General features: G+C 40.8%; 1 protein-coding gene across 1 annotated transcript; it reads right to left on the reverse strand.

Annotated features, from left to right (window-relative positions):
* Positions 1-211: 211 nt before the first annotated feature.
* LOC139324443 (vomeronasal type-2 receptor 26-like) lies at positions 212-14,115 on the reverse strand. The gene is made up of 6 exons (XM_070954155.1): positions 13,901-14,115; positions 4,949-5,240; positions 3,790-4,647; positions 2,489-2,716; positions 2,050-2,176; positions 212-1,107 (listed from the first exon to the last, which is right to left on the reverse strand). Exons 1-6 carry the CDS (start codon positions 14,113-14,115, stop codon positions 212-214), a joined length of 2,616 nt encoding a protein of 871 aa, XP_070810256.1.
* Between the last annotated feature and the right edge of the window lie 644 nt (positions 14,116-14,759).

The following is a 14,759-nucleotide window of genomic DNA, read 5'->3' on the forward strand; positions in this document are numbered from 1 at the left end:
TTTGGGCTCAGAATCATTATCTAACATTAAAAAAAGATTAAGGGAACATTCTAGCTTCTGAAGTGAACTTCTCAGAATTATTACTTTGTATGTCCTATTGATGTGGTGATGGACGGAAAAAGACAGAACCTCAAATTGGGCAAAAAAAATCCCATTATGCTAAAAGCAGCCAATAAGGTTTCATTCAAGGGATATGGTGTTAAAATCAGTTTCATTTTTTCATTAGTTGCTCCTTCTTATTCAGATTAGGTCTCAGAACAATGATATAACATTTGGGGCAAAATATGCACCCCAGTAATCCAGCTGCTGAAGCCAAAATGGAGAAGATCTCAACAGTCACCATGTATTTTCCCTTGGTACTCAAATAGGTGGGAACAAACGACACCCAGACACTGCAAAAGACCAACATGCTGAAGGTGATAAATTTGGCTTCATTAAAGCTGTCAGGCAAATTCCTGGCTAGGAAGGCCACAGTGAAACTGACAGCAATCAAGAACCCCAGAAAGCCAAGCACTGTATAAAACATGGAGGTTGAACCTTCATTGCATTGTAGAACAATTTCTTCAGCCATGGAGTGCATGTCAGAATCTGGGAAGGGAGGAGAAATTGTGAGCCACACCACACAAATGCAGAATTGTGTCAGAGAGCAAGATAGGACAATAGAGATAGCCAGCCTTTTCCCCACCCATTTTCTCATTTTGGATCCAGGCTTGGTGGCCATGAAAGCAAGGACCACTATGATTGTTTTCCCCAATATACAAGAAAGAGCTACAGAGAAGAGGATGCCAAAGGCAGTTTGTCGCAAGAGACATTTCACTTGAGTAGGTTGCCCAATGAAGAGCAAAGTGCAAAGGAAAGAGAGCAGGAGAGCAGCAAGAAGGCTATAAGTGAGGTTCCTATTATTGGCTTTCACAATAGGTGTTTCCTGATGTTTAATGAATATCCCGAGCACCACAGCCGAGATGACAGAAAAGGAGACTGCAATCACTGCCAAAGAAATCCCCAAAGGTTCTTGATAAGTTAAGTAAATTGTACGTTTTGGAAGGCAACTATCCTTATCCTTGTTTGGATATTGAAACGATGGACATGGGAAACAGTCATCTAAGTCTGAAAAAGAAACCATTCATAAAAGCATTATTGTTTTGAAGCATCTTCATTTCATTTTCAGTATGTTACAATTTTACAGTATTCTATAGACATAATGAGATCCCAATTTGATAACTGAAGTGCCTTTTATATGGTGCTGCCCTCAAAGACCATTTCAAAATCCATAATTGATCTGCAATGTGATGGACCTGCAATTATCTCACCTAGTTTTGTTATTTCTGCATGAGCTATACTGGCTCCAAATTGCTTACTCTTTGCAATTCAATTTTCTGATTATCACCATTAAATGCCTGGATGTCACTGGATGAAATGATAGGTGAGATCACCTTTCTTCAATGGTATCTGTCTTTCTCAGTAACTCTGGTAGTTAGGCATGCTCCAGATCTTGTCTGAAATATTGCTGTCAGGGACTTTAGAGTTCAGTCTGGTCTATAGCATTCAGCCTTTTCCAATACTCTTCCATCTGAATTATTTGGGTTTCCTACCCTATTATCCTTGTAGCAAGCTTGGAAACCCTTGTTATTCACTTAAAGTATTATGGTAGAATGGGGATTGACTCAGGAGCCTGAATTTCTGGTACCCGGTGGCAAGGTTCTTTTGTTTAAATTATTATTCTTGTTTCTAAATATTGTTGTAAGCCACATAGGTTATATTATATGTGATAGGCAATAATATACATTGCAGAATCAATCAATCAATCAATCAATCAATCATTTGGATAGAATAGGAAGTAAAAACAATTAAAAACCATGGAAAAAATTACCAATGCAAAATGATGAAGTATAAAATTAATTTAATTGTTTCATTGATTCTCATTAATATGATGTGAAACTCAAGATTTTCAATCACCATAATATTTATTAAAAATATTCATTTATTAAAAATAAATCTCCATTTATATCTATTATATCATTGATACATTTAATATAATCCTTTCCTTACCTAATTGGTCAGCTATCTTCCCTTCTGGACATATTTTGCAATCATAGCAACAGGATAATTTCCCTTCCACTTTTATCTTGCTATGGCCAAGGGGACACTCTTCGTTACAGATGGAAAGAGGTAATGCCTGCTCGTAAATAAAATCAGAATTCTCAGAAAGAAATTATTTTTGGTGGATTGTTCTTTTCATCAATTATGCATATGAAAATTCTAAGGATTAGTTTTGGGCAATGTACCAGATGCTGGTGTGGGAAAACCTTTAACTTGAGATCCCTCTGAGTATGCTCTCCTTAAGGTTCCATTTCTTGTTGGTGTCAAATCAAATCAAACATCTATAACGTGGTCCTTGAACAGGCTTGATTGAAAAAGGAGTACTCTAAAATGGATAGTTTAACACAGCAAGATTATTAGGCCATGAAAAGGGAAAAATGAGAGATACCTGGTTAAACATGAGAGGCCAAACAGCGTCCTGGGCAGAAATGGTGAGTAGATTTTCTGGGAGAGCCAGGGGGTCGATTTTTCCAATTTGGACTTTCAGAAAGGACTTGTTTGGAAATGTGACCCAATTGAAAATATCAAATCCAGTTTCTAATTCCCCATTGGGGCCAAAAGAAACCTGTTCTCCAGCACTGTTGTTAAAGGAGACCTGTTGCAAGAAACGGTGGAGCTAAAGGAAGAAGAAAAAAAGAGGGGGGAAACAACCCCAGGAAATTTATCAGGAATCTTTGAAGGAGATGTGAAAATTTCAATTTGATTCTTTCAATTTGGCCTAAATAAACTTGAGATTTTCTTCGTGCGATTCATTGACAAATTTGCTATTCACTTGGAGTAATACTATTCCTTTTTTTTTTACACTTTTTTTACACTTTTTTACACTTTATTGTTTTTTTTTTTTTACACAAATAAAATATAATAACAATTCTGTTTGACATTGGATTCGCAGTGTTTATACATATATACATGAAAAAATATCTGGTGTCATTTATACTATACATTTCTAATTAATTTCTAATTAATTTCTGTACCTTTTACTCCTTCCTTAATTCTAATTGATTTCTACACCTTTTACTCCTTCTTTGATTCTATCATTTATCCATTCACTTGGAGTAATACTATTCCTATTTTCACAAGATTTCTTATTATTTTATTATTATAATTCCCTTAGAATCTTAATATCTAAGGAGATTCTCGGTCATCCAAGCATTGGTTGTCCCTAAGGTGTTTTTTTTCAAAAGGCAACTGGACTTTCTTTGTTTTCCCTTGAAGATGTTTTCCTTCTCATCCAAGAAGCTTCTTCAGTTCTGAATAGAAGCAAAACACTTTCAAGAAAGATAAAGAAAGTTCCTTTGCCTTTTGAAGAAGCACCTTTGGGATCTTTGAATCTTAGTAACTCCAAAATTCAGCTGGTGAGGAATAATAATGCTATTCAGTAGCAGAGTAGTTTTCAAGTTTCTACATTAAAAATTGTCAAATATAATGGACTGAATAAGATCTTGCACATACCATTTTAGACATAAAAGAAAGTTGGTATGTTACATATTTCTAACGGTCTCTACGTTTAAGGATTAGAATTATATTTATTTTTTATTTTCGTTGATCTGAAAGTTTCCAATATTTCCATATAGTTTTCAAAACTATCTGTAAAGCTTTATAATAGTTAAAACAAAAGAAAACAAAACAAAAACCCAAAACCTATTCTTATTCTTAATTTTCCCCAAATTTTTAATTACACAACATTACTTGCCAAGGTGATTGGAGGAAGAGCTTCCATCTCCTCTCATCCATTTTTTGACCCCCTTTGAGTTTGGAAGAGCGCATGGCCTTCAGAGCATGTGCCACAGCATAGATTGCATTGTAGACACTGTAACTATGTGCATTCATGGTGGTCTCAAAGACAGAATTAGGAAGAGTCTCCAGATTCTCTTCTCCAGTGCAGATCCTTTCAGCATTCTCATCTCTAATATCACTGGAGAAGGAGCATTTAAATGCATCTTTCCAGAAATCCCTAATAAACCCATCATCTTTTTCTAAGTTTGGGTCTTTATTGTGTATAAATTGTTGGAATCCGGTCAGCTGCTTTGAGTGAATTGCAAAAGAAAGTGCACCATGGAGAAAATCAATGGGCAACTGTCTTTGCATTAGAATGGATGTGAATTGCATCTGGGCTGACATGATCCAAATTTTGGCCGTTCTCTCCTTTGGAATATTATCATAATTGAAAAAATAGATCATGAGTCTCAAAGGCAACAAGCCTGCATTTTCAGCACTTAAGATAACTGCAATGACTGTACTCTCCATGATCACTTTGAATATTTTACCTGCGTTTTCTATCCACTCAGCAGCTGCATTACCATACCTCATCTGGGGAAGACATTCTATAAAGTCAAAGCAGATTCCTCTCTCTGAAAACATGGAAAGTCTCTTCTGAATGAATCTGTCTCTATCTTCCTCAAACAGAGAAACTAACCCAACCCAGGTCCATCCAAAATGCAACAATAAGTGCAATATTCCTTTCAATTGATAAGTTTCATCTGGGAACATCCATTTGACAAACATTGCTGTTTCAGTATTAATCAATGGAGCTGATCCATATGAGATCTAAATGGAGAAAGTCAGAAGAACATAGGAATGAAGGATAGCTTCCAAAATAAAAATGATAATAAAAACCAATGCATGTGTATTTATTTAATCCAGTCTCTGGGTTTGAGTGGGATACAAAAATAGGGTGCTGAAAATTAGTCTTAGAAGACATCTGCCATCTGATCATCAAGCAAAAAGGGACAGTTCTTTCAAGATGTTCTTATTCATGGTTTTGCTCAAATTTTCATTTCGGTGACCCACCTTTTGAATATAATAAATAGCTGGTGAGCAACTCATATTGATCCATTTTTTGTCTCACCTGGGGAACTTTGTAGTTGCATAGAGGGATTGCCATGCTGAGACAGGTTTTAATATGTGGTCCTCCAATGACAGCTACTGTGTTGGTCTGGTCATTGCATTTGAAGTTGGGTATAAATTTATCCTTTGTAGATAGAAACTCCATTGCTAAATGATAAGTTGTAATTGTCACAGTATAGTGAGTAGTGATATGGAAACCAAGGCTAACATTGGGTAAAATCCCAGAATGTTCATTGATCTCCTTTACAGCAAATGCCAGAGCCAAAGTGTGCTGGTAATTATGAGTGATGAACCTACAGAGAGAGTTAGAATCTGTCAATATTTTTCTATTTCAGAATTGGACAGCTGTTGTAATGTATACATATAAATTATACATAAATATAATATAATAGATATAATAGATATAATATCAAGAGCCTTGATAGTATAGGGGTTTAGTGCACCCTGTCATTAAACACAGCTGCCTGCAATTTCTGCTGGTTCGAATCTCTCCAAGGCTCAAGGTTGACTCAGCCTTCCATCCTTTCTAAGGTAGGTGAAATGAGGACCCAGTTTGTGGGGGCAATAAGCTGACTTTGTATAAAATATACAAAAGAATGAAGGCTATTGCTTAACGCATTGTAAGCCGCCCTGAGTCTCCGGAGACTCAGGGCGGCATATAAATCAAATTTTATATATATATATATATATATATATATATATATATATATATATATATATATATATATATATATATATATATATATAAATTAGTGCTTATTGTTTCTTCTGGACACCTGTAATTTGGTCACTAACAAATAGCCCTAGATTGTATCAACTAGGAAACACTGACCTACTTGTGCAACTTAACGTTCAGCTAAGGTAACAGTTAATCAGACCATATTTGAAATATTGTGTTCAGTTTTGGAGACCTCACTTTAAAAAAAATGTATCGATAAGGTTGAGAGAGTCCAGAGATGGGCAACAAAAAGGCTACAAGAGCAGAGAGAAAATATATCAGGAAATATCAGAGGAAACGAATATATTCATCCTAGAGGGCAGAAGGAAATATGACATATGACACCAGACAAAACATTTCTGCCATCAGTTTCCTATGTCTCTATCTGATTTCAGCATTATCTCTATCTTATCCATATTTTCTGAGAGAATAAAGCCACTGCTCTTTTCACACCCTAGATGTATAATAGCTTAATATATGCCCTAGAGGGTTTCTATTTTATATCTGGATGAAATGAGAGGCAAAAAAGCTCAAGATTAACAAGAGAGTTCCTGCAATATTTAGATTAGTCAAACTTTTTACTTTCATCAAGGGACTTCGTTGAATGAAGGAAGTTTCCTGAAGGGAATGAAATTCATATACTTTATGATTAAAACTAATAATATTCATCTCAATTTCAACATCAGTATTAGGGTGGGTCTACAATAAAAAAAAGGACTACATACGGTCACTGGAACAGGTTATAACAAGTGACTAGCAACCAATACCTTTAAGCCTAAACATGAAAGAAAATGCATCTTTTAGGTGGCAATGTGGGGGAAGAGAAGTTTATGGTATGAGGAGGAGGAGAGTAGTCGGATACTTACAGGTACTGATCTAGGACATCATAAGAAGGAAGGCTTTGAAAAGTGATCTCGTTTGTAAGAAAGAAAACCTGAGAAATAATAGCAGCAATGATTAAATCTCCAGATTGGTAATATTTATGAACAATTGGAAGAGGACTACTAAGTTTACAAGTGTAGGGAGGAGAAATGCTCATCATAGTTGGGGAAAAAAGTAAAACTAATGTTCTGAATATAACAAATTCATTGTAATATGTACTCATTGTAGACATGAAACAGTAACTCCCATGTTACCATTCAACTAACTCATTAACTGTATCTAAAGTTAAGGTAATGAACTTTATCTAAAGTTAACAGAATAGCAGAACTGGAAGGGACTTTGGAGATCTTCTAGTGAAATATCACAGATGAAACACAAATCCTCTCCCCCCCCCCAAACACACACATTCATGTCTGTATTTCTAAGGAGATATTAATATAATGCAATGTCTTAATCCAAGCTCATCATTTTTACAGTGTTTGCTGGAATTCCCTTAAGATTTGGAGAAGAAGGGACAATAACTATCCTTAATTACTAATCACTACCATTCTTTGCAATGATACTTTGAGAAATATCAGGAAGAAACATGTTTATCATATGTCAATAGACAGTGCTGCACTGCTATGAACAGTGGTGGGTTCCGCCCGGTTCCGCCCGACCCTTGTGGCACCCCACATATGAGGGGCCTTGGGGTCGACCTCTGCCCCCCTGCCAACACAGACTGTGACCAGTCAGAGAGAATGGAGGAGAACCACCGTAGTACGGTGCCTCTCACCCCCAACTCTTCCAACCGGTGCAGCATGATACCATGTTTGATGGTATCAAAAGCCGCTGAGGGATCTAACAGGACCAGGATAGAGAAGCAACCCCTGTCCCGAGCCCTCCAGAGATCATCAACCAACGCGACCAATGCCGTTTTCATGCTGTACCCAGGCCTGAAACCCGACTGGAACGGATCCAAATACGTCGTTTCATCCAGGTACTGGGGAAGCTGTTACGCAACCACACTCTCAACATCCTTCATTCATTGTCTTCCATCACGGTGATCGGTCGGATCGGGTGTGTCCAGATATCTGTGACTAAAATATCAAACCAAGTTAGAGAATTACATGCATCTGAAACACAAGCATATTCAGCTTCAGTAGATGAACAAGAAACAAAATTCTGTTTATGTACTTGCCAATAAACAGGACACCCATTTAAGAATATCATATAACCTGAAGTACTTTTACGTGATTTCTTATCACTTGCCCAATCAGAATCTGCATAACAACTTAATTCTGCATAATCAGTATATGTTGGTTCTAACAATAACTTCAAATGTTTAGTGTACACCCCAGGGAGGCGGAGCCAATAAGATGGGTCCGCCCCAGGCGCCTGATGGATCCTGATAGGTTCCAGATGGAGCTTGGGCCATTTCCTGAGGATCTAGCACATGACTCGGCTGAGGACCTGGTAGCCGCCTGGGATCGGGCGGCTGGTGGGGCCTTGGACTGAGTCGTGCCTTTGCGGCCTCTGACCCGGTGCCGATCCCGCGCAGCTCCTTGGTTTACTGAGGAGCTGAGCGAAATGAAGCGCTGGAAAAGACGCCTGGAGAGTGGTTGGAGGGCCAGTCTCGCTGAATCTGATCGAACACTGGTAAGGTCGCATATTAAGGCCTACCTAGTGGCAATAAAGACAGCAAAGTTTAATTACTTTTCCGCCTCTATTGCATCATCAGGGAATCGTCTGGCTGCCCTGTTTAGGGTGACCCGCTCCCTGCTCCATCCGGGAGTGCAGGAGGATCCCCTGGAAGGCAGGGCGGAGGATTTCGGACAATACCTGTATGACAAAATCGCTCAGATCCGGGGGGATTTGGACTCTGACTGGGTAGATCAGGGCAGGGTGACGAGGAATAGTCTTGAGAATGTTATCTGGGAGGAGTTTGATGCTGTGACTCCCGATGATGTGGACAGGATTTTGGGGAGACTTAGTACGGCCACATGTTTACTGGACCCGTGTCCCTCCTGGTTGGTACTGGCTTCCCGGGAGGTTACACGAGGCTGGCTCCAGGGTGTTATCAATGCTTCGTTGAGTGAGGGTTACTTCCCCGCTGCCTTGAAAGAGGTGGTGGTGAGGCCTCTCCTCAAGAAGCCGTCCCTGGATCCGGCAATATTGGCCAACTATCGTCCTGTCTCCAACCTTCACTTTATGGCGAAGGTTGTTGAGAGTGTGGTCGCGCGACAGTTTCCACAATTCCTGGAGGAAACATCTTATCTAGATCCGTTCCAGTTGGGTTTCAGGTCTGGGCACAGCACGGAAACAGCATTGGTCGCGTTGGTTGATGATCTCTGGAGGGCTCGGGACAGGGGTTGCTCCTCTGTTCTGGTTCTGTTAGACCTCTCAGCGGCTTTTGATACCATCGACCATGGTATCATGCTGCACCGGCTGGAAGAGCTGGTGGTGGGAGGCACCGTATTGTGGTGGTTCTCCTCCTTTCTCTCCGATCGGTCGCAGTTTGTGTTGGCAGGGGGGCAGAGGTCGACCTCGAGGCCTCTCGTCTGTGGAGTGCCGCAGGGATTGGTCCTCTTGCCCCTTCTGTTCAACATTTATGTGAAGCCGCTGGGCGAGATCATCCGTGGCTTCGGGGTGAGATACCATCAGTACGCTGATGACACCCAGCTGTACATCTCCACCCCAGGCCAACCCAACGATGCCCTTGAAGTGATGTCTCAGTGCCTGGAGGCTGTGCAGATCTGGATGGGGAGGAACAGGCTCAAGCTCAACCCTTCCAAGACTGAGTGGCTGTGGCTCCCGGCATCCCGATATAGTCAGTTGACTCCATCACTGACTATTGGGGGCAAGTCTTTGGCCCCCAAAGAAAGGGCTCGCAATCTGGGAGTCCTCCTGGATATGCAGCTGTCCTTGGAGGAACATCTGACGGCTGTAACCAGGGGGACCTTTTATCAGGTTCGCCTGATTCGCCAGTTGCGGCCCTTTCTTGATCGGGATTCCCTGTGCACAGTCACTCACGCCCTCATCACCTCTCGCCTTGAATACTGCAATGCTCTCTACATGGGGCTCCCCTTGAGGGGCACCCAGAGGCTCCAGCTGGTCCAGAACGCAGCAGCGCGGGTAGTGATGGGAGCAGCATGGCGCTCCCATGTAACACTGCTCCTGCGCGAGCTGCACTGGCTCCCGGTGGTCTTCCGGGTGCACTTCAAGGTGTTGGTTATCACCTTTAAAGCGTTCCATGGCATAGAGCCTAGCTATCTTCGAGACCACCTGCTGCTACCGACGACCTCCCAGCGACCCGTGCGCTCCCACAGAGAAGGCCTCCTCAGGGTGCCATCAGCCAAACAATGTAGGCTGGTGACCCCCAGGGGGAGAGCCTTCTCTGTGGGCGCTCCTACCCTCTGGAATCAGCTGCCCCCAGAGATAAGGAGAATCCAAGACCTTAGTGCCTTCCGCCGTGCCCTTAAAACTCACTTTTTCCAGCAAGCCAGGCTGGCTTAGGAAGAAATTTTTTAAAATTTTTAAATGTTTAATTGGTTTGTGGTTTTTTAAATTTTGGGCCAAATTTATATAGATTTTAATTGTTTTTAATATTTGTGTTTCATGTTTTTAATTCTGGCTGTGCACCGCCCTGAGTCCTCAGGGAGAAGGGCGGTATATAAATTGAAAATAAATAAATAAATAAATAAATAAAAATAAATTTCTTTAGACTGTCCATTTCAACCTGCATTGCATCATACCATTTGTCTTGCTCTGAATCAGGAAGATGTTTGATTTGTGTGAAATTATCAGGTGGAAGTGTAACATTGCAAATCAAAGGCAAGGGTGCTTTTGTCAGTTGCCAAGAATATCGTTGTGGAGGGATTCCTTTTGTGGCCCTCTTGGAACGTCTCGGAACAACTGTCCAGTCTTCTTCTGCTTCATCCTCATCCTCACTTTCATCGCTAGCATCAGCATCTGTGGCTTGCGAAGACGGAACATCAGGTTGAGAAGAATCAGTGGTGGAATCTTGGTCATCAATCTGCGTGGCATCAGCAGTATCATCTCTAGGAAAATAAACTCTAGGATCATTGGAATGAATCCTGGACCAGTCAATATCTTCCTCAAAATTAGCAGATTGGGAAATCACAATTACATATTTAGAGTCAATAAATTTGCTCCATTTTGAATTAACATCAATACCCATAAATCTCAGTCTCTTTGCTGCTGGACTTCCTTTCCTTCTTTGAGCTAAGGGAATGTTCACCATAGCGTATGAACCAAAAATATGGATGTTTTTAAGATCGGGCTTGTAGCCATACAACATGAAGAAAGGAGTCTGATTTGTTACACTGCTCCAAGTACGGTTGACAATGTAATTTCCATATTTTATAGCTTCACCCCAATATATCATATCAAGGTTGGCGTCTTCTAGGAGACAACGCATCATGGTTTGCAGTACCCCTTGTCTTCATTCTACGACTCCATTGGGAGCCGGTGTGTAACGGGCCGAAGTCTGATGAATAATTCCATTCTTACGCATCCAGTCCTGGAAACGCTGAGACATGAATTCAGCACCACGATCACTCTGGATTCTGGCGATGCGAACTTGGTGTTGGGTAGAAACAAGGGCTGCAAAGTCTTTAAAGATCTGAAAGGTCTCTAATTTTTCTTTCATAGGATATACATATCCATATCTAGAGTAATTATCAACAATTGTTAGAAAATATTTTCTACCACCAAATGATGGAGGAAAAGGACCAACTATGTCAGTGTGAACCAAATCAAAAATGCGTGTTGACAGGAGTGTAGTGTGTTTGGGAATGGCTGCTGCTTTGGATTTGGCCTTCTTGCATACAGCACAATCCAAAAACACCTTACACCCCTTTAGATCCAAACCTTTTACGAACTCCGGCATCTTCCTAAGAATACGGAAACTGGCATGCCCCAATCTTCTATGCCATTTATGGATACACCTGGAATGCAAAGGTTTACCAGTTAGTGAATTCTCAACATTAACAGTTTTATGCGGAACCTCAGGCTTGCTCTGAGCAACCTGTTTACCAACTCTATTTTTGTTGGCTTTAGGACCCTTAGGAATAGCAACAGGATCTCTCTCTGGAGCATCTCTCTCTGGGCCTGTGCTCTCCCTTTTTGGAGTTTGTATACTTGCCTGTGTTTGTGTTTTAGGCTTTGGCTTTAAGTAATAAACATCACCAATTAATATGGTTCCAGCAACAATATCTCCATCTTTAACTATGTAACTTGCATTTTCAAGGTGGTGAACCTGGAATTTTAACATTCTAGACAAGTGACTCTGACTAAGCAAATTACTGGTTGCTGTTGGTATGTAATAAACATCAGGAATGAATGTATCGAGCTCTTCAACATAAACAGTTCCTTTTCCTTTGACCTAACAAAGATGATTTGAAAAAGAATAAAGTTCACGTAGTTCAGGTTCAGGCTTGTGCATTTCTGTGAAAAGTTCCTTTCTGTAGGTAACATGCAATGCTGCACCACTGTCCAAAGTCCACAGGAGTCGTCTGTCATACTCTGGTTGAAGTTGTGGATCATTGGTTAAAGCCAATGTGGCGAGTGGAGTTTGTGGATCACGCCGGGGACCACGACGAACTTTCTTCCACCTCTGCCTCTGCCTCTGCCTCTGGAGTCTGTTCCTCTGGGCTGGTACGTGACGGGAGCTGGAACCCGTTGGGGACAATCCCGGGTGGCATGTCCCACACGATTGCAGGTGTTGCATCTTGGCATCCTTGGAGCATAGGTCCTTCCTCGGAAGGGGCTTCTAGCTGGAGCTCTTGATGTGGGTGATCCTCTCAAATGTGGCGTGGCCAACATGAATGCCTCTTCTTCAATTAAAAGTCTACAGACATTGTCCACTGTGCGTTGAGCAATTGGGACTTGGTTAATTTTTGTAACAGCATCTTTCCATTCATCATTCAAAGAGTTAATAATGATGCTGATCATTTGAATATCTTCAATGTTATGGCCTCTTTCTCTCAATTCTGTTCTGATTCCTTTCAGTTTGGTCAAATGCCCTCCAATTTGTTCACCGGGTTTCAATCTCGAACCATGGAGTTCAGACATGAGTAAATATGAAGATTCAATTGAGACAGGCCTGTAGCAATTTTCCAATTCAGCCCAAATTTGTCGGGCTGTTGTATTTGGTGGAAAAGTGACTTGCAGTTCAGTATCCATGGACATCAATAATGTTGTGCGAGCTCTTATCTCTAAATCTCTTATTGCAAAAGTCCAAGGTTGTGCAGGAGGGTTAAAAACCATACAGTGAGTGCCTTCTCTAAGAAGCAATAGTGTAATCTCACTGACCCAGGCTTTATAATTATGTCCTGACATTTTTAGTTTTGACTCACCAGTTAGTGGAGAGACAGAAAATGCCTGGTAAGGAGCCTGCATTTGGTATGCTGGCTGTGCTAGCAGAAATGCCTGTGGTATTTGCTGTGCCTGTTGTGGACCTAAAAATGGTCTTGGTTGTGCCATTGGAGGTGGACCAGGAGCTGGCCCTATTTGCACTTGTGGCTGTGGCATATATGCAGGCATTTGTAGCTGCTGTCGCTGTTGCACTGGAATCTGCTGTATTCCAGTTGCCATTTGTGCTTGATCTGCAATATTGGCATGACCTGCTGGAGATGCAGTCATTTGCCTTTGCTGCATTAAGCGTGGTTGTATTCCATCTAAAAAAACACCAGGGGGTGTTAGACTTTGGGCCCGTGGAGACACTTGTGGCATTTCAGCTTGAATCTCTGAGTGAGTTAGAGACAGGTTTGCCAGGGTCTGCTGTAGTAATTTAAAGTGTTCATCTACGCTTTGTTCTGTTTGAGTTTCCTGTAGTAAATTACTTTTGCCAGCAGATGGTGCTGCACCTTTAGCTTCGGGCAGCCCAGTTACAAGAAATGACTGCGTGGCAGGTTTATATGTAACTTGATCATGGAGATTTTCATGTGACGTATGCAGTGCTCTCTGTCTTAATTGGCCTGACACAGAATCCACCAGGGGTGTGTCTTTGGCTCTGAGGAAGAAAACAAGATGGTGCTTTTTGAAAAACTTAAGTCACGGGGCTCTGCCTTTTCTTGTTCCAGCATAAACAAATCTCTCTTAAATCGAAACAGTTCATTTTCATAATATTTTACATGCTCACGGTAGGATTTGATGGCCATCTCATGCCGGGTGAGCTCAGAGTTTTGAGGAGTATAGTAAATTACTTCTCTCTCTGCGTGAGGGTGAGAAAACTTTGCCGTTTGTGGAAACTTTCTTGGCCTAGCACCAAGCACATCATAATCTGTGGGCTCTGGGAGGATAGATTCATAGCATGCAAATTGAGAGGAAAAGGTTACCGACCTCAGTCACAATTCATTATTTTCAAAAGCAGCTGTTCTGTTATCTGTCCCTTGATGTGTTTCCGAAAGCATTTTCAGATCTTCTTCACCCATGGCACCTTCTTGTTCCAATTGTGTAGCTGTAGCAAGAGGCTGGAATCTTGAGGGCATTTCCATCTCCTGCTCTTCTTCCAAAGAGGATAAAGCTCTGGGCTTCATTTGTTTCTTTTTCTTCTGTTTCGGCATTTTAGCAAAAATAATTAACATACCTCAGTAGCTAAAAACTAATTGCCTATGCGCTCTTATCAGAAATAACAAACAAGGAAAAAAGCCATAAATCAACCATCCTCTGCTACCAGATGTCAGGGCATTGATTAATCCCATCTTTGGCTCTGGGACAATCACCCTGATTAGAGGATGGATCGTGGCTTTCTCCAAGTTGCAATATTCGAAAATAAAACCTGAAGAAATATTTTCTAATAAAACTATTTGTTATAAAGAAAATAAAACACCTCACTAACTAAGAAAGATAATTGTTACATTTTGAAATAGTTCGGGCCAGCTTCTTTCCAGCAGCCGATGCCCCCATGGCATGAGAACAAAGGAAAAAGTGTGTGAAGGAATGTGGGTGGATGGACATGCATAGTAGCTTTTGATAACAATTCTTGGCAAGGTACGGAAAGTCTGATAGTCCAGAATGATGAGCTCAGCTGGTAAATAAAATAATACAGTGACAAAATACACATCTTCTTTACTATATCTCTCTGGGAGAATACCCAATTAAAAAAAAACCTCTGGTTTTAATTCTATAGATTTATGTAATATTTCTTCCAACCATTTCTGTATTCTAGACCAATAATTTTTTGGTTCTAAACATGACCACTAATATC

The sequence above is a fragment of the Pituophis catenifer genome, unplaced genomic scaffold (genome assembly GCF_029215685.1).
Source record: "Pituophis catenifer annectens isolate HBS135680 unplaced genomic scaffold, rPitCat1.0.hap2 SCAF_15, whole genome shotgun sequence".
Classification (NCBI taxonomy): domain Eukaryota; kingdom Metazoa; phylum Chordata; class Lepidosauria; order Squamata; family Colubridae; genus Pituophis; species Pituophis catenifer.